At 34.6% G+C, this 20,869-nt stretch overlaps 2 protein-coding genes across 7 annotated transcripts in view; one reads left to right on the plus strand and one right to left on the minus strand.

Annotated features, from left to right (window-relative positions):
* Window positions 1-20,869, plus strand: part of LOC125072548 — a 201,507-nt gene that overhangs the window by 171,039 nt on the left and 9,599 nt on the right. For 2 of the 3 annotated variants that reach the window (XM_047683164.1, XM_047683166.1), the window contains exons 4-15: window positions 640-724; window positions 914-1,130; window positions 2,567-2,683; window positions 3,197-3,304; window positions 6,238-6,385; window positions 7,243-7,343; window positions 8,253-8,339; window positions 11,301-11,397; window positions 12,173-12,265; window positions 13,564-13,643; window positions 14,162-14,273; window positions 14,794-14,891. In XM_047683164.1, coding sequence (XP_047539120.1) covers window positions 640-724; window positions 914-1,130; window positions 2,567-2,683; window positions 3,197-3,304; window positions 6,238-6,385; window positions 7,243-7,343; window positions 8,253-8,339; window positions 11,301-11,397; window positions 12,173-12,265; window positions 13,564-13,643; window positions 14,162-14,273; window positions 14,794-14,891 — 1,343 coding nt within the window. The remainder of the gene's footprint in view (window positions 1-639; window positions 725-913; window positions 1,131-2,566; window positions 2,684-3,196; window positions 3,305-6,237; window positions 6,386-7,242; window positions 7,344-8,252; window positions 8,340-11,300; window positions 11,398-12,172; window positions 12,266-13,563; window positions 13,644-14,161; window positions 14,274-14,793; window positions 14,892-20,869) is intronic. The other variant, XM_047683165.1, reaches the window with a different exon arrangement.
* On the minus strand, window positions 14,431-20,247 carry LOC125072555. 4 transcript variants are annotated; one of them, XM_047683176.1, is made up of 5 exons: window positions 20,071-20,246; window positions 18,776-18,808; window positions 18,097-18,286; window positions 17,773-17,912; window positions 14,431-14,595 (listed from the first exon to the last, which is right to left on the minus strand). In XM_047683176.1, exons 1-5 carry the CDS (start codon window positions 20,103-20,105, stop codon window positions 14,544-14,546), a joined length of 450 nt encoding a protein of 149 aa, XP_047539132.1. In that variant the 5' UTR covers window positions 20,106-20,246; the 3' UTR covers window positions 14,431-14,543. The 4 variants fall into 4 exon arrangements, with proteins under 4 accessions (XP_047539132.1, XP_047539131.1, XP_047539129.1 ...); XM_047683175.1 differs by lacking the exon at window positions 14,431-14,595 and adding an exon at window positions 16,114-16,819; XM_047683173.1 differs by lacking the exon at window positions 14,431-14,595 and adding an exon at window positions 16,114-16,834 and having other exon boundaries at window positions 20,071-20,245.

The following is a 20,869-nucleotide window of genomic DNA, read 5'->3' on the forward strand; positions in this document are numbered from 1 at the left end:
AGAAGAGCTGGTATATTTGGCCCAGGGGATCGGAATTGCGATTTATCATTGCTAGCAATCATGCATTCTAGCATTCCACGCGATCGTGATTTGTACAGTAAATATTTTCAATTCTTATTTGTTTATAGTAAAGGCTTTAATGTCAATTCTTATGTAAATAAAGTTTAAATATAGTAGAATTTTAATATTTTTTAGAAATAGCAAAAGACAAGAAAGAATATAAGTGTTCAAATAAGGCTGAAGATGTTTAGTATGCAGCAGTTGCCTGTTTTTGTTATTTACAGTTGTCATTCCTCTGCCGGGTTAATTACTCCACTACCTTTGAGGAGAAGACGCGGAGCTAATAAAAGCTCTAAACCTTCTCCTCGAAAGCAAGAGTGGGCCTGGGGATCTTAGTCCAGCCGTGGGACATTTATAGGCTGTTAATTAATTGCAGATTTGTGGATATAGAATAAAAATCTATATTGATTTTAATATTTTGTTCGTCTCGCTGGTGTTTACCGTCGAGAAGATCTCAAGAGGAGTTTACACTTTCAGAATAGATAGGACCTATGCGCTGGTTTCTATCGTACCACAAATCTACTTTCTCGAAATTATTACAAAATCAGGGTAATCAACGAAATTGTCTGTTTGTTTCAGGAGCGACAAAGGAAATCGGCACAGCGCTTACCCGAGTATGTTTGCGACACAGAGCTATAGAATCTAGGATGAAAACTTTTATCGGGTAAGTTAACTTATAAAATGTGCTTTTTATAGTCTGAAATCTCAGACAGTAGTACCACGACGTAACAATTGATGGATACATATGTGTCAGATCGTAAATGATTCTGATAAAATCAACGCGTTTAAATCTTTTTAAACTGAATGATAAGATATCGAACAAAGTTTTAATTACTTATTTCAATCGTTTCAGTACATTAATGGAACGTCTAATAACGCCTCTATCCGAGCGAGCGGACGAATGGCGCCGCGGTTGCAACGGCGGCGGCGCTCTGAGTCGCGAACATGCTCGCGAGTGTAAACGCGCGCGCGCAGAACTGCGGCGGCGCGTGCACGATGCGCAAAGACACGCGAGGAAGGCGAGGAGAGCGACGCCGGACGTTAAGCGTCGAGCTGATGTGTGTCTACAGGTAGGGGTCAGCCTTTAGAACTCATTAGGTTATTCTGTATAGAAATTATATGTGGTAAGGAAAGAATTGATCTGATTCTGATATTGTTAAAACAACTAATTCAACGAATAACCTTTTTTTTTTGCGACATTTTTATGACAGTTAAATGAACAAGCTCAAGGCTAAATGTATCTACGTCGAATTTATTGCTCCAAGGGCAATTTCATCGTAATAACTTCTAGTTAAAAGATAACTGGCATCCCTTTCGACTTGTACACAATGATTCACTCATAAACTGAATAATATTGAAAAAGACCAACAGAGTTTCACGCCTACTCGCCATTGAATTGGCCGCAACAACCATCATTACATACACTACATTAGCAGCCTGTAAATTTTCCACTGCTGGGCTAAGGCCTCCTCTTCCTTTGAGGAGAAGGTTTGGAGCATATTCCACAAACCTGCTCCAATGCGTGTTGGTGGAATACATTCCTCACGATGTTTTCCTTCACCGCCGAGCACGAGATGAATTATAAACACAAATTAAGCACATGAAAATTCAGTGGTGCTTGCCTGGGTTTAAACCCGCAATGATCGTTTAAGATGCACGCGTTCTAACCACTTGGCCATCTCGGCCATCGGTAAAATAGAATTATGATTAGTGAGTGATACCTTCGAGAGTGCCTCGGCAAGATGTTCATATAGTTTTCCCAAACGAATTTTGTGTATATTCAATACATCGATTTTCCTTTATGTGATGTTATTGATGGAATACGTGGATTGAAGGTGTAATTTACAAACATACATTAGCGCTCTGAGCTTGTTCGTATAAAATTGCATAGAAAATCAAATTATGTAAATATATACGATGTAATTTATTAAGATTGTTAATTATTCTATGCATGATTCTTCCTCGTTTCCGTAGTTTATTTATTATGGAACAGTTCATGCAGTTTGATTCGTATATTAATGTAAATATATAACAATAATTACGAAATCGAATAGGTTTACAAATTCAAAATAATAAGCATGTTGTATTTATAAAAAGGAATCGTAAGTTCATAAATAATTAATCTGTTGACTCTCTTAAGAAATTGACTCTTGATCTGATTTGAATGAGTTTGTCATGATAACGGCATATACTGTTTTTCTTATATATATATTACTGCTTGATAAGTAAATAGTAGTAATCATTCACAACTAACTGCCAGCTCATGTAGATGGCAGTACAACACATGCAGGCTGGTGAGATAGTTTATGATGTGTGGAACAGAAGTCACGCATTAAAAACACTACCATCTTGAACGTCAAATCCCTATGTACCTATTTTTCATATAGTGAATTGATTGTAATAAGTTGCTTTAGGCCCGATGTCAGATCTTTCCGGCTAGTAAGTCGAGGAAAATAAATAATATCTTGTTTCGTATAAAATACGCCTTTTATAATGATTTCTTCAGGATGTCCAAGAGCGTAAACAACAGTTGGAAGAAATGGAAGAGAAGGCGGTCAAGGCCGCTCTTATTGAAGAGAGAAGCCGCTTTTGTCACTTCGTATCCTTACTCAACCCCGTGGTGGTACGTATGTTTTATATAGCCTATTCTTCGGTTTCTGAATCAAATTGAGTTTAACTGAGTTGCCTTTAATTGGTCGTTGATAGCTGATTATGCATTACGCGACAAATGAACGGTTAGAAGCCAGATAGATTAGTTATTCTGCCATTGTTCTTCAATTCAGAAAAGTGGTATCTATCAATAAGATTATTTGCGATCAGAAATATCTTATCATACAAAAATATCCTGAGAGGTCCAGATAGTAAATGTCGTTTAGATCGTTTAAGAATAAATCCTTTATACTTGACCTTATTTTTTTTAGATTTATTTTAATTCAATTTGTTTAAAATATACTTTTTTATTTCTATAATAATAATTTCTTCAGAAAATTGTCATGAAGCTTAGAAAAAATTAAAGCGAAATTTAAAGGGAAACTGCGCTGTATTTTCTGATATAAGTTTTATGTATATTGGTTTAGTAAGTTTTTTATTTTTTAGTTTATATAAAAAATATATATTTGTTTATACTTTTTTTCAGGAGAGTGAAGTAGCAATGTTAGCGGAAGTCGGTCATCTTCAAGAAGGAACGGAACAGCTGTCGAGACAAACAACCGAACCGAGGAGTCTACCAGCTGCCAGCTTACAGGTATTTTTTTATTTATTTTTTTACCAGAAAGCGCTAATGGTACTTTAACTAGCGTTATCAATTTGTTCAGCAGAATATTTGTGAACTTGATTTAAGGCTCTAAACATGAGACGTTTAAGTGGTCTTTTGTTGGTTTTGGCTCGAATTGTGGAATATATTTCATTTTAATCTTTGTGTGAGCTCTCTTAGAAGATCTAACATTGTTAAACATCATGTTATAAGCACTTGTGGCCTTTTTAATGTATGTTTTATATATAACTAGTTCGTCCACGACTTTGCTTGCATTTTAAGGGTTGGTCGTTAGGTGTCAGATATACAAAAGTATATGTGCTACCTTGGGGCTCGAGCTTGATTTATACCAAATTTCATTAAATTCTGTTCAGTAGTTTGGGCATCAAAGAGTAACAGAGAAACAGAGTTATTTTTGCGTATATAATATCAATCAAGATTATAAACAACACTGACGTTAAATGTATAAGACATCATTGGTCGAGATCTAAAATAATAAATGGTATTCATTTTGCAATAGCGGATAAGTCGTTTTGAAGTTGAATGATGTGTGATGCGATTGATCTGTGATTCAAGAGGGTTTGTTCTGTTTGATATAGCAAAGGTATTAGCGAATCGTATGGGATATGTAATTAGTATATTTGTTGTCTTTCCTCTTGTGATTGATATATTTTTAGTTTAATGCAGCTCTTAAAGAAATGATTTGAGACTCGAAAAACTTTGTTTGGAAAACTGGTAAGAGGTCGCGACCAATACACTTTGGCGCTGTAAGAAATATTAACTTGGTGGTAGGGCTTTGCGCAAGCCCGTCTGGATAGGCACCCATCAGATATTCTACCGCAAAATAATAGTACTCAGTATTGTTGTGTTTTTGTTTGAAGGGTGAGTGAGCAAGTGTAAGTACAGGCACAACGGACATAACATCTTAGTTCCAAGGTTGGTTACGCATTGGCGATGTAAGGAATGGTTAATATTTCTTATAGCGCCATTGTTTATGGGTGGTGGTGATTTACCATCAGATGGCCCATTTGCTCGTCCGGCAAACTATACCATTAAAAGAAACCAACCCTGGCCGCTAAGTGTGGTAACACTGCATCACACCCAACAATACGAAGTATTGCTGTTTAGGAGTAGAATATCTGTAAAGTGGTCGGTACCTAGCCAGGCCTGCATCAAACCTTATTTAGTAAAATAATTGAAAGCTGTTATAAGTCATTGGCTTAACGTTGAATCATTGTAATTGAAACGAAGAGAGGAAAATACTTTAGAAATTATTCAATATACACGAAGCGTCATCGATTTTTTATCATATTTTGTTTACGCAATAGTCATAACAATACGTAACGCTATAGATACGTTACGTATTGTTATATATTGCGTAATATGTACTATAGTTCTCAATTCCGATAATAAAAATCATCCTGTAGATACTGTTTCACAAAACTCATAAACACGAAACATATTTTAATTTTAACGTTAACCTAGTTTAAAGCAATATATATTTAAAGGATGTCGGCGTTTTTCAAAGCGCAGATTATTTACCAGTTTAAGTCAAAATAAGTAGTGATTAGGTATATGCTGATGTTTAGTAAAAATATAAAATAACGCCACAATTTATAAAAATAAAATGTAAAAAAAGGCACGGGCAACTGTGAGCCCGTGAATGTTGTATATTTAAAAAAAAAAGTGCTTAGGTATAAGGTTATTATTATTGTTGGGGGTGGGAATGTTATTAAGGGAACAATGGGACTGATAAAAAGTATTATTTTTATAAATAGGATGTATTATGTTTTTCCCGAACTAAGTTTCCGACTCCGTAAAATCAAAACCATTCGGTATTTGCGGTCCCTTACATTGAAATCGTTTGTTAAAAAAATATTAATACATAGGGAATAATATTAAAAACAACATTATATAGATGATTAAAAAAAATGCAGAGCTTAAATTTGTTGACTTTCAGTTGATCTGACCGACCTCGGTAGAATCTGTATTCCGAACCGGTATTAGCTTTCGTTTTATACAGTTCTGTAAAATGTCGATTCAAAATTGTTTGTAAAAATCTACTCGAATGAAGGCTCAATGGTTAGAACACTTGTAACTCAGCCAAAAAGTGTGGACACAAACCCGGGAAAGCAACAATTAATTAGTTTAGGTTTATAATTCATCTCCTGTTCTGCGGTGAAAGAAAATATCATAAGTAAACCTGCATGTTTTTTTTTTTATTTATTTATTTATTTATGTCAGCGGTGGCAAACGAGCAGGAGGCTCACCTGATGGAAAGTGATTACCACCGCCCATAGACATCTGCAACACCGGGGGGCTTGCAGGTGCGTTGCCGGCCTTTCAGGAAAGAGTACGCTCTTTTCTTAAAGGTTCCCAAGTCGTATCGGTTCGGAAAAACCGCGGGCGAAAGCTGGTTTCACAGAGTGGTTGTGCGAGGCAGAAAATGTCTTAAAAATCGCGCTGTTGTGGATTTTCGGACATCTTGGTGGCATGTGACATGTCTTGGATGAAAATTTGCCACATGTGTACATATTCTCATTGAACTATCGTTGTGGAATAAACTTCTAAGCTTCTTCTGAAACAGACACTTTACTTTGCATGTGATTCAGTATTATAACAAGAAACTAAAATTCAGAATTCACCTCAAGTCTTAAAATGGGTGAAACTGCGAGGTGAATACTATATATTTAAATTTAAGCTTTCTCGGAAATGCACTGCGGCTTAAATACTATTTGTATTCGTTTGGTTGTTTTTACAGTTATGCAATAAAAAAAAAAACATTTATCATTCCTTTATTATAGATGATATCATTATTTACTATAAGTTTCATATAGGTAGGTACATTGTGGCAGTATATTGAGTTGTGTAAATAATACATTTAATGTTAAATCAGTTAAAAATGTTATTTTATCTAACCACAGGTTATATGCGACATTAAGTCTTGCTATAGCGGATGGGCGGAGGGAGGATCCGCCCCCCACTCTCCCTCAGCGTCGTCTCGCTTGGGCAGCCGGAAATCCTCGCTTACCTCCATCTCGTCTCTAACAAGCCAATGTTCCGATCAGCACGGTAAGTTTATAAGAATGCATGAGCAAGACAGCTATAACAATAGCCATGCGTTAAGAGTCTTTCCAGTAATTGGCAGACGAAAATCTTAACTCGAAGACGTACTCGGTTGTTTAGAAAAACTTCGAGGAAAATACACACTGTGTATGAATATAAAAATTCGCAGTGGAACCGCGTGATGGAATGAGCTCTAAGTCTTCACAGCATTACGATAGATGACCTTCGCTTAAGAGGGGTTAATTACATTTGATGAGATTATCTAATAATAAATTTGTAATAAACAGGAAAAAAACATGTTGCTTTAATGGACGCAGGCGTGCGTGTGAATGACGTTAAGAATTGATATAATGAACTCTGAAGTAGTATCTACAGACTGGAAAATAGGGCATGGTGAGGTCACCACCGCCCATAGATATAACATGTTCTTTTTATCGTTACTGACTGACTTACCATCGAATTAACCATTCCGTATGCGCAACGTTTAATTTAAACTGGAATTGGATAATTAAATGTTTAGTGAGTGAGTTGTACTCAGACGGATTCAAAGCCCGAATAAAATTGAAATATTTAACGAATTAAATTGAACCAAGTGATTTGATTTTGTAAATAAAAAAAAAAAAAACAAACAGAAGATGGAATACGATGATTGATTGTTGATTCCATTTTTGAAAACAAATCGCAAATCGCTTTAGATTTAAAAGTTGATCAATAAAATCTATTCTTTCTTTTCGTATTAAGTTTTGGTGGTTTCCCCAAGATATGTATAGGCGAGGCAAATATCAAGAAAATACACCCATAAACGATGAGACATTAACTACAACGGACAAAACATTATCTATATAATCTTTTTCTTCCTTCAGGCGTGTCAGGATCAACAGTTAGTTGTTCGACGCCCATATCGAGCGCATCGTCGGGCGTCACCCCCACGCCCGCGCCGGACTCCCTCAGGGGACTATCGCAGGTCAGTTCATTATCTGTTATCCTATATATGTATAATTTCAAGTAATATGTACAATAACAATTATCGATTTTCTAATTTATATTTTCTGGTACGTGAAATACGAAAACACATACTAAACTTTAGAAAAAATATGATAAAAAGTCCATTCCAAGTAACGAGCTCCCTAGTCAAATCATGTCAAAGGATCGTCTACATATCGGATTCGTCTTCGTTTATCTGTAGCGTCGTATCGACCAATGAGGTACGAGTATTTTATTCCCTAGGAGTTTGACTCGTGGAATGGACTATAATAAAATAATTTGTAAATAGATCTGTATTTTTAATCGACTTAAAACAATGAAAATATTTTCAATTCGTATGGTCTTTCGTATGATATAATTTACTTGTTTATAAACTTTTAATTTTCTTGATTTTTAATTTATATTATAAATTTCGTTTAATTTATGAAATGCTTAAGATGAGAACTTATCTTCTGTGCATACCTTCTTTAAAATTAAATATTTTTATCTAGCATATTTTAAGTCTCAGAGCACTGAGATATGTAATATATTTATTAATAAAAATAACGTAAATTCTAATTTGGGCCATTTTTTTCGCTACTGATCAAAATAACGGGGTATTGTTTTGATATGAATGTACGAATTCGAGGACAATTTTAAAAGTTACCACCAAATATAAAAATAATTACAAGGGGATTAAAATTAAAAGAGCGTCCGTATCTCCATAGCATCTCAATATGATCGGATGGACTGTTACCAAAGATAAAGTTTATTTTTTTATTTCCGCGTATATTTAAATATATATATAATTATTTTTATTGTAAAGCAAAATTAAGAAGCATTTTGTTTTGTTTTTTTTTTATGTACCTATTATTTTGTTTTTTTTTTCTTTATATGCACGTAATTGTAGTCGGCACGACTAGCCAGCGTGTGCAGCTCGGACTCTGGGTTTCGTTCCCAGGACGCGCTGCAGCGGCCGTCACTCTACGTTGATAATGTAATATTTGCTTTGTTTTTTTTTTATTATTATTTATACTTTTTTTGTCAGTTTTGTATGTATGTACCTAGGCTTATACACAAGTGGCAAATTTTCATCCGACGCATGAAAGTTTCCTCACGATGTAGTTTTCATCGTCACAACGACGGGCCATTACGACGATTTAGTTCGGTTATTACTGGCGTTTGGTGTTGGTGCCAGATTTTAACACAGCAATTTTTATTTTTATTAAGATTATTATTTTTATTAAGATTCACGTTTTCTAACTATTGCGTGGAGGTCTAAAGATTGTACTGACATTATTAATGAGTGATACAAATCACGTCCAAATGACTGGAATGATTCGTATGAAATTTGGTTATAGAAGCTTAGAAATAAACCTTTTTGAGAAAAAGGATAACAGTGCAAAAATTCACCATCCATTACATGGTTCGTATATAATTTAGCTATTGTAGTTAAATCTTAATATGGTTTAATTTTTTTTATATAAACAATTCAGTATCTTTTTCCCCTGTTTTCAGTCATTTTTACGGTTCCGTGCCTCAAAAAGAAAGAACGAAACCCTTATTGTTATTGTCTGTCTGTCAAGGCCCTTTATTTGGGGAACGCCTCGAGGTATCGTGTTGAAACTAAAGCGATATAGTCAGGTCTACAGTACCTATTTTAAATCTGCGAAAAAATCAAAACTCCTAAGTTGCATAAAAAAAAACAACTCACAACCGTTTATGATGCCGCACGGGATTTAAATGTATAGGGTATTTTCCATTGAGCTAGAACTATGATTTTCATTTTGTTTATTAGCTTGAACAGTATGCACATTTGTGCAATTCAAACCAATCCATATATTGGGACAAGTACGTCAATATAGTGTGATGTGCAAAGTGAACAGTCGCACTGTCTGTACTGTATGTATGTGAGCCTGTAAACGGACGTCATTTATTTAAAGTTTAATTTGATACTGCTTTACGTACCCCGTCGTACGTGTTATGGTCGAATTTCGACTAGTGGGTGATCTTTTTTTGCATAATCTCATCTGTCTAGCGGCCCATGGGTTTTCTGAAAATAAATTCTTACCATCAAGAATATTGCTCTATAATATGGTCACCAATATACCATATCCATATATATCGCATTGAGTCTATCCAGCGGCGATTTCTCAGAATACTAAGTGGCAAACAGGGTCTTCGACGTAAATTACCCACTTATGAAGAAAGACTTCAAAAATATAATTTAAAAAGCCTTAAGGGCCGTCGAATTATAACAGATTTGTGTATCCTACACAAGGTAGCTAATGGTGGTCTGGACTGTCCAATAATGGAAAACCTATCTTTTAAAATTCCCAACAAATCAGTACGTCGACCACAGCTATTTAGCATACCACCTACAACCAATAAAGCATCACAGAATAATCCTATTTACAGAATGTGTAAGCAATACAATAATTTGGAATGTCATTGTGATTTGTTTAAAGGCAGCTTTAATTCTTTTAAATTGTCTTTGTATAAATTGGAATTAAGTTGTTAGATCTTATTTATTTTAGTATTTTTTTTTATCCTTTTGTAGTAATTTAAGTCATTTTTATTTATTTTTTTCCCTTTTGTTGATTGCGTCTAGTTGTGTTTACATCTCTTACACACTGAAGTGCTGTGTACAGTTGTAATTGGAAAGCAGATTTATTGTTAAATATGTTAAGTACTATCTCATGTATCTAAATGTTTTAATCTGTTATCTGTTACTGTACCAAACAAAATAAAAAAAAAAATCATTTGACTAATTTGCCAGTCTGCTTAACTATTATATATATACTAGCGACCTGCCCCGGCTTCGCACGGGTGCAAAGCTTTATATACAACTTTGACGAAGCTGTGTTTGACGATATAAACCGCTATGTCCCTGCATTTTAAATCTGTAATATCTTCGAAAATATTCATTTAAATTACATGCTGTAAAGCGCCATATTGATCTATATTAAATGCACAATGTACTTAAGGTACTTAATTGGATAAGGATTAGTGCTGGAATGCTTAAAATATCTTCGTAAATAAGCCATTTATTGTAAAAAGTAAAGGATAAAATGGCAATTGTGGGTTATCCCTAAGAGATAGACAAATACCATCGCGGACTTTTTTCTAGTTTTTTTTAAGGTGTACAAAACTGTAGTGGATTATTTTGATCTATCTCGTAGGGTTTAATCAGCGTTTGCAATGTACGCACTAAAAAAAGTTATTAACGACATAAAATTACAAACCTCTATAATTTATCAGTGTTTCCCTACTATATTATGCATGTAATATATATATATATATATATCTATATGTATAAATTGCATCAAAAACCGTTGCGTAGTCTTAAAGATTTAAAACACAGGGACAGACAGACAGCGGGAAGCGACTTTGTTTCGTACTATGTAGCGATACATCTGACACTCTTTATAAATTATATTATTTAATTTTCTACATAGTATATGTATTTAATTCTATATATTATTTGCTACAGGAAAACCGAACTCCGATGATTTAATTAGCCCATGTGATATATTATATTATATTATATTATTATTTTATAGTAACTATTAAGAATAATGCATCGTTCTAATTAATAGTATCGTTAAAAAGTTATATAATATATGTATGTTTGATATTTTATAATATACTAAAAGCGTAAGTCTGAACCAATCTTTATGAAATTTGGCTTAGATTGAGTATGTTGAATTAGTATATCTACATACAAAATACTGGTAATTTATCATATGACATTATCTAAGTCCCAAATTATTTGTTTCACGTGTTAACATTATGTTAACGTCACTAAAGTCATCTGCCCCCCCTCATTCAAAGGCTGGCGAAGTTTTCATGAAATTGATAAATATAGCCTCAGTTTCTCGTTGTATCCATTATAGAAGAACAGACATGAGAATTTAATTTGATGTATTTTTTAGCATTCCTGTATCTGTTTGTTCAGGGTTCAGACAATCAGAGCGTCAGTAGCGAGTGTGTGACTCCGTCTAAAGCGGACGAGGATACAACTGACGACACCAACGATGGCATGACTAACGCTGGTAAGTAAAGAATACATTTGTAACGAAGGCCGTCCTGATGTAGCCGATACTACGGTTTTTGTTAGGAATAGACAGGAAGACTCAGCTCCGCAGCATACGCGATTAGAAAAGTTAGACAACTAACTGATATATACCGCTCGTCTAGTATATTTTGGTTATTGTAAAAATAACCAAAAAGACATTGGTAAAGAGGGCAATATCATTCGATACAAGATTATATAGATGATAAAAAAGCGTGGAGCTAATACTTGTTGACTTCCAGGCAGGAGACATGACATACATATATAATTGTATTTAACTAACATGACTTTGTATTTTTAAATGTTGAAAAAGAGTAACTAGTGCGTTTCTTGTCGGTTCTTCTGGCTAGAATCTGCATTGCGAATCGATGGTAGCTTCACTTAATATAATCTGTTGATGACGATTCAAAAGTGCTTGTAAAAACCTACTTGAATAAAGTATATTTTGAATCGGGTTATATTTTTATTGAGTTAATGAATGAATATCAATGAAATATTTTAAGAATTTGAATAATACAGCTTCACTTGGACTAAAAGTAATGCACACACAAAAATATTAAATGTTATAATTTTATTTGAAAAAAGAAATGTTTAGAAATCATTGTAAAAAGCTCATTTACAATAGATTGCAACTCTGAACCATCGTAGCTCGGCCATTATTTATATATCAGCTAGCTTAGTAATATTGGTTCCTCATCTCGTTTAATGATCATGTGTGTGACTGTGTTTTTTATATGTGTTGTATATATTTTCAGCTTCGGCGACATGGCCCGATTTAAAAGATACGGCCCAGTTCGAAAGAGCCGCCTCCGCTATAATGGGTGGTCGACCGCATACGATATCAGCGGGTAAGACTAATGGTTCAACTTCAAATTATTATCCAACAAAATTACAATGTGCATAATTGTCGATATAAATATATATAAATATTGGACAACATCACATACATTACTCTGATCCCAATGTAAGTAAAGCACTTGTGTTATGGAAAATCAGAAGTAACGACGGTACCACAAACATCCAGACCCAAGACAACATAGAAAACTAATGAACTTTTTCTACGTCGACTCGGTCGGGAATCGAACCCGGGACCTCGGAGTAGCGTACCCATGAAAACCGGTGTACACACTACTCGACCACGGAGGTCGATATGACGTGTATATTTAAAATAGTCTCATTATATTAATAATAATTAACGTTAATATTAATTCAATTAGCGTTTGATATAGTTGTTATTAAATGATGATTATTTAATATTAATTATAAAGAATAATACTTCGTTTTAATTAATAGTGTTGTTTGAATACTAATGCACGTTGGTATGATAATAAATAGTGTCGATTTTTTTATTTTTTTTTTATTGTAAAATGTCATAAAGGATAATACTATGTTTTAGAATTTTAATAAGAAGAATCTTATTTGGTACAAGGGATTGCAAAATGATATCCTAACAATTTTAAGTTCAGTGTATAATAATTCTAGTACTCTACTCTCACTTTGTTATGTTATGTCTGTTAAATAAGTAATTTCTGTAGAGAAGTAACTTAGACGAGAGTAATCTCCAGATTAATGCTAAATGTTTTATTCTTGAACTCATATATTATTATAGATTTAAATTATTTTATAAATGACTCAGCTATGATGAAATAATAATAAGTTCATTAGTGCGATAATATTATAGATGGACTAGTAGTATATATAGTATTAGGGGTTGTACTAGTTTGGCTAACCATTAAGTCATCATCCATTTCTTTCTGATATCTGGTTTAAAAAGGTAGTAAGTGACGAATTAGAAATTATAGTTTACTTATTATAATCAGGTAGACCAATAGTTAAAGTTTATATTCTTTTGGAAAATAGTATAGAAAGTCAGCCAAGCTAATAATTTCACTCGGGGCCAGGGCTTCGTTCAGGCCCGTCTGGGTGGGTGTACCACCCACTCATCAGATATTCTACCACCGAACAGAAATACTTAGTACTGTTCTATTACGGTTCGAAGGGTGAGCGAGCCAGTGTAACTAGAGGCACATGGGACATAACATCTCCGGTCCCGAGGTGCATCGGCGATGTAAGGAACGGTATGTGCGGCGCCAACGGCCGGGACCACCGGGTCCGCTGGCCGGAGCGTAATGTGTGCGTGTTGCAGGCGCCGAGCGCGGGCACGGGCGCGCGGCGCTGTCGGCGCACACGTTCGAGCTCGCCGTGGCGCGCCCGCCGCTGCCCACCGTGAGTACTGCGATACACGTTTCCTTCACATGAAGTTTAGGGAATATGCGGGACTCATCTAGTGAGCCCTAGTACACGGGAATAACTTTCGCATGCTACCGCAACATGTACAAGTCTTCCCCAAGCCATGTACCACAAACTTGACGCGCTCATTTTATCGCTAGCGCAATTGTAAAGAATTATTTTATTTATGTTCGTGTAATGATGCCGTTATAAACTGTAAAAAAAAAAAACCCCTTCTAGGGTAGTAAATTCAGCCAATGGAGGTATTACCATTGGTAAGTAATTTGGTGCTCAAATCTGTGATTAATTATGAAAATCATTATCACAAGGGATATAATGTCTGTGGAATTCTGAGGTTTGTGTGTGTATTTATGGGTAATGCGATCCATTTACCATCGGAGTGCCCAGTTGTGCGTCTGCCAGCCTTATTAAAAACGAAGAAATCTGTAAATCGTCTCCTTAAGATAAGACTTTTTCTAACAACGTTAATATTTTGTCACTGTCCCCACACGCAGCGCTGCTCGTCCTTAGAGCGACCGTCGGTGCCCGCCAAGACGAACTCCAACATCGCCCACGTGGAGTTCAAACCAGCTAAGCCTTCTTCTTTGCCGCCGCATCTCGCTAAAGGTACGTCTAAGGACATCTAGTTTACAAAACTATTATTGTACAAATTATTTAATTTGTTTAAAAATATAGGAGAATTACTTTAAGGTGCCCAATTTTATCAGTAACTTTTTTATTCTACCAATTACATCATATTGTGGTAGAGTAGGTACGTAGGTTTAAAATTTTTCGACCTCCGTGTTGAATGTTTGAGTCATATTCTCGATCTTTCTCGAAGAATTCATTAAACGCTGGTTTTTAGAGTTCCGTACCCAAAGGAAACGGACCCTTTTACTAAGGCCCCGCTGTTCGTCCGTTCGTCTGTCCGTCAGTCACCAGGTTGTATCTAAAAAACCGTGATAGTTAGACACTTGAAATTTTCACATATGATATATTTCTGTTGCCGCTATAACAACAAATAAAATAAATATTTAAGGGCACAACAGGGTTTTTTTGCCGTTTTTATAGATAATGTTACGGAACCTTTCGAGCGCCAAGCCTACTCGAATGTTTATTATTTTTATATGGTTTTGTTTTGTTACAGAAATGCCGCAAGCCCTGTACGTGAATATGTCTGAGCTCGCGACTATGGCCGCTTCCCGAGCTCAGCAACAGAACGCTGAATATCCTCAACAGGAAAAGGTAAACGATATTTTTTTCTACTTTATTATATTGCAATGATATTAACGAAAATGTAATCCTATTTTGGGTGTAATGTGGCTAATTGTGCAGTAGACATTATTTTATAACCAAAATCAGAATATACTTTATTCAAGTATGCTTTTACGAGCACGGTCATTTTATATCGTGTATTTAATGACGACCTCCGTGGTCGAGTAGTGTGTACACCGGTTTTCATGGGTACGCCACTCTGAGGTCCCGGGTTCGATTCCCGGCCGAGTCGATGTAGAAAAAGTTCATTAGTTTTCTATGTTGTCTTGGGTCTGGGTGTCTGTGGTACCTTCGTTACTTCTGATTTCCATAACACAAGTGCTTTAGCTACTTACATTGGGATCAGAGTAATGTATGTGATGTTGTCCAATATTTATTTATTTATTATTTATTTATTATTTAATGTGAAGCAACCACCAGTCCACTCAGAAACTCAGTAGTTATCGTCATATAGACGATTAGAGACTTCAAAGAGGTCATATGACCGTTTAGAGATCTTCTGTAACAATTTCTAAGCCCGATTTGTTATAATAGAAGAGGTCATGACCTGATCCGTTTATCCGGTTTAAGTTTTTACCCGGATATTATAAATTATCTATCTATATAAAGATATTAAGCTAATGCACTTTTTATTGACTGACTTTATTGATACTGACAAAAAGAAGTCCCATAAAAATTGTACCATTTTTTCGTTAGTGGATATCTGGCCTCAGATCGAGTGGCTTAGTTTTTAAAACTTCGATAACTGTTTTGTCGTGTTACGTTCCAGAACAACTCACTTGGTGGTAGGACTTTGTGTAAGCCCTTCTGGTTAGGTACCACCCATTCATCAAATATTCAACCGCCAAACAACAGTACTGAATGTTGTTGTGTTCCGGTTTGAAAAATGAGTAGGCCAGAGTAAGTACAGGCACAAAGGGCATACCATCTCAGTTCCAAAGTGGTGGCGCGTTAGCGATGCAATGTATTGTATATACGTATTTATTACAGTGCCATTGTTTATATGCGGTGGTGACCACTTACCATCAGGTGGCCCATATGCTCGTCCTCCAAGCTATACCATAAAAAAAGAACGAGGTACCTTATTGTGGTATATCAATAAATAAAAACAAATTCTTAAGTTTTATATTTTTATTATTAAACACTTATATTTATTAAATATTTCAAGAAAAGTTTTACAAAACATTGATATTATAAATGAACAGATATTTTATTTTTCGTCTTATGTTTATCAAATTAGTTAGAGTTCGAAACACTTATTAAAATTAAGTTGCTCGCAAAGAAATAATTATTCTATGCAATTAAGTATTACAAACCAATACTTGTATTTGGCGCTAATTGATTATTTTCGGTTCTAAATCGCGCAAGCGATATTTTGCACCACGTATATATAACAACAGATGCTCGAAAGGATCCTTACACTTATCACACGTAAACCGCCGGAGGAAAGGAGGACCTCGATTAATGACGTCCCGTTCTAGAATAAAAGCTCATAGGGGACACACAAAATGGACATTCATTTATATATAGTAACAGAAAAAAAAATTAATACCTATCAAATTGCACTTTTAAAAATATAACGGGAGTCATAGTCAATAGTCATATTTAACATGGTCGTTTATATTGCTAAATTTTTACAGTTTAAATGAAACCTACATTAAAAGTTATTTTATACAATGTTACAATATAATTAAAAAAATAGTACTTCATAATTTTGAAATTGTAAACTAGCAACACTGCTATGATGATCAAATGTTTATAACTCTCGAGAGAGCATCCTTATTCTATTCAACAACCATTTATTTCTTCTTAAACATTTAATTTAATACTATTTATTGTTAATGTGAAAAACTCTCATATTCGTTTTCTTATCTAAATAATACGTTGATTTTTCTTGTCTGCGTCGAGGGAACCTAAAACGAATAGCATATCAGCCCTCGCATGTGAGAAATATTTCGTTTTTATAAACGTTGACGAATGTTGAAGATAAAAGACTGAATCTCATCTCAATGTTTCTTGCCCGAATTGGAACTTGCAATCTTTGCTAAAGATTTACACGCCTATTCACAGGGCTATTTAGGCCCTCAAGAAAACAAATAGAAGAAGTTGATTATTAGAATAATATTTAGTTTTTATAGTATAGGGAAGTGGACCAGTTTAACGTGCCACCTGGTGGTAAGTGGTCACCACTCAAAGATATTGGTGCTGTAAGAAATATTAACCATTCTTTATATCGCCAATGCGCCTCCAACCTTGGGAACTAAGAATGTTATGTCTACCCAGACGGGCTCACACGAAACCCTACCAATCGTTCATGTGGCATTACTATTTAACTAAATGGCATTTTATTACTATATATATTATTATTAATTTACAATTACCTTATAAAATACAATAAACAAAATAGGTAAAGATAAAATATTTCAGTACCTTTGCCTCTTCTGTATGCCAAACGATTTTTTTTATGAGTAGAGAGAAAATTTTCAGCAATTATTATTATCAGACTCATGCAATGGACGAACATTAACTTATAATTATTATGCTAACATATATTTCAGAGCCAACTATAAAGTACACGTGCATACAAAATTATGTAATTTCTGTTTCTTAATGTATTAATATCAGTATTTGGAACGGGATATTTACCATGTTTTTTTTTATGTCTTGTTGACGAGACTGAACAAGACATTCGTAGATAATGTCGAAATATCGAGCTCCACCAAATAAAAATAAAAAACATGGTAAATATCCCGTTCTAAATACTGATAGTAATAAAAATAACCATGTTTATTTAAAATGCATTCTTGTATCCAGGACAAAGTTTATACAAATGATGCGCGAATTTACTTACAGTTTTTCCCAGTGGAATTTACCAGCCAACGTATCTGATATCTGGCCTTCTTTAAGTTGTTTCTTAAGCGCTCTTTCGACGAGACGTAGCGAATAGAATATATTCTGAACGTTCGATGGCTGACGAGCTCGGGATGTCGTCTGTAACATTTTTATATTAATATTAGACACAGGTATACAGGCAACGATGACCATTATCCCATCTATTCGAACGAAACTGTGCGCGTAGCCACAGGATGGATTCTATGGGTTTCAGCCCTGTGTTTCGTGTGTGTTATAATCTGGATATAGTCAAGAACTAGTTATTTTTCGATTTTCAACGAACCATAATTTCAACAGCTTCGAATAACTTGTTCAGTTCTTTTCTCTCTCGATCAGTCAACGAGGAGTCCTGCCAGTTGAAGATGCCGCTTTCTTTTAGTTTCCTCTTGATATCGGCGAGAGTTATTGGTACACTTTGGTCTACCACTTCGCCAGATTTGTATGCAGCCTTCACATTTTCTGTTTCGTGAGGACTGCAAATTGAGGGATAGTTTATCGTTCATTCTCTTTTTGAAAAATAACATTTTTTTACTCCGTCTCAAGTTCTGTATACACTGAAAGAAATCTATTAAAGAAATAATGTTTCTTTATTATTGACTCTTTGAATATAATTTAGCAAACATATCATTTATTTTTAAGCAGAGATATCCCAATTGTTAGAATACTTGGATTTTAATTGAAGATCACTCATTCGAATTAGAACAAGCACTACGGATTTTTTAAGTGAAAAACCTCGACGTGTCGGATGATTGTTACAGAGTATTAGCATGGTGGGTAAACCTCCAAACCTCATTTATAGAAGATTAGGATTTTGTCTAGTGGAATATTTACGTGTTGCTTTTTCTTCATGCGACGTATAATTAAATTTGCTTATATTATTTCATAAAATAGAATTATTATCTTGGGTTTTTACGTAAGCGATAAGCGTGTTGATGCAATAGGTAACGAATAGTTTGACTCACCATCCCGAACAGATGAGAACGTTTACCGCAAATCTGAAACGTAATATATCGACGCGTGAATAATGTTGAGAAATGTTTCGCTGATATGATTTAGTTGCTCATTTAAAGTCAAATTATCAAAATCAAAATATTCTTCATTCAAGTAGACTCATAAAAGCGTCGTCTTTTGAATCGTCATGTTACAGGTGTAGAATTAAGCGTAAAATTACCGCCGAAGAACTAGCAAGAAACTCAGTAGTTCCTCTTCTCCATTTTAATTAGAGAGTATGTCAGTAAAGTAGAATTAAATTTATATATATGCTGCCTCGAACTCAACACACACAAATAAATATAAAATAACTACACTCATCTTCTTATTGATAGTAAAAACTAACAATACCGAAGAAAATAAATACTTCAGACCTGTCTAGTTTTTTTATGGAAGACCTCTATTTAGGAAAAAATCTAAAATGTAACGGAGACTAGCAAATGGGCCGTTTTATGGCAAGCGCTTCAAAAATATTGGCGCTGTATGTAATATATACCGAAATAACTACATGGTTAGTGTAGTCGCTAGATTGAGTAAGTCGGGATATTGAAACTATATTTTAAGTTAAAGACAGACTGGAGTGTTTACACTCTCATTCCTAAGAAATCACGTAAAACCGTTGGTTCTGCGCTTGTAATCTTTCCGATCGGAATAGAATAGTGAGAGAATAGATATTGTCATATTTTGCACACACACTCTTGTGCACTACCATGTCCTTCGCAGTTGACAAGTCTGTCTTGAAGATGGCCGTTAATTCATCGCCAACTACAGAACCTATAATAGGAAGATGTTATGCCCTGTATGCTTATATACACTTGGTCACTTGGTGGAGCTATCCGCTTACCCGTCTGGGTACCACCCACTTATCATATATTATGCTGCTAAACAGGATCACTTAGTATTATCGTGTTCCGGTTTGCAGGGTGAGTGACCCAGTGTAACTAGTGCATAATAATATAAGGGACCTTATCTTAGTTCCCGAGGTCGGCCCTGCGTTGGCGATATAAGGAGTGTTTAATAATTCTTACAGCTGGCTCATTTGTTTCAAGGGTTTGTGATTCTCACTAACCCTTCAAACACGCTTATTGAAGTCCATTACAATTTTTGGCGTTATAGAGATTAAGCATATTATATTAGAAATAATAATACTTAATACAATAAGTTGTAATAAGATAAAAAAATGTTTTTAATAAATAGTAGTTAAAGATAATTTTTATTTTAATAATATATTTACTTAATATTTTAATTAAAATTAATAATAACTTACGTTATATACGTAGCGTATCTCAGAGCACTTTTCATTATTTTCTTATACAATTGATTATAATAACTATTCACGTGAAGTTTGATTGAGAGAATGAACGGAATTCGTCTCAGGTTGTAAAATCGCGTCTTTTATCGCGAGATCATTCAAGTAAGACGCACTTGTTCAACCGATACGTCTTGATATTTGATTATTTAATTTTTCTACTAAATGAGCTGTGAGTTATTATTATTGAATGTTCCGCTCTCTATGACGTTATTTATGTGTTTATAGATTAATGAACGTCTTATCATGGTTAAAAGTTATATATATATATATATATATATATATATATATATATATATATATATATATATATATATATATATATTCGGTACAAGATTATATGAATATTATGATAAATGGGCTTTGCGCAAGCTCGTCTGGGTAGAAGAATATCTGATGAGTGGGTGGTAGGTACCATCAGATATTCTTCTGCCACCAAGCAGCAATATGGCCGGTGGTGATCACATAACATCAGGTGGCCTATTTGCCGATCCGCCTATTACAAAGAAAAAAAAAGTATATACGTTAATTTTCATACAGAATACATGAATATAAATATGAAAAATAAAAACGATATATTAAGATGAATTACTCTTTAGTAAGTATGGAGTTTGTTGCCAGTACTTCTCGATAGAGTTTACATTTTGTATCGAGGGTGGTTATTAAATGCATTCGTGTAAAATGACGATTCGAACTGATTTCGTACGGTTCTTATCGTCACGATGAATTACTTATAAGTTATTAAGGTTTTGTGTCG

Source organism: Vanessa atalanta, chromosome 22 (assembly GCF_905147765.1).
Source record: "Vanessa atalanta chromosome 22, ilVanAtal1.2, whole genome shotgun sequence".
NCBI lineage: Eukaryota > Metazoa > Arthropoda > Insecta > Lepidoptera > Nymphalidae > Vanessa > Vanessa atalanta.

Bases quoted from the DNA above. Each gene is read 5' to 3' on its own strand.
- LOC125072555 (XM_047683173.1), bottom strand. From the start codon at position 20,105: ATGAAAAGTGCTCTGAGATACGCTACGTATATAAC. The intron at 17,913-18,096 runs GTTCGTTGAAAA...AAAATGTTACAG, and splicing joins TCGAAGCTGTTGAAATTATG to ACGACATCCCGAGCTCGTCA. The intron at 16,835-17,772 runs GTAAGTAAATTC...TATTCGTTTTAG, and splicing joins AAATTCCACTGGGAAAAACT to GTTCCCTCGACGCAGACAAG.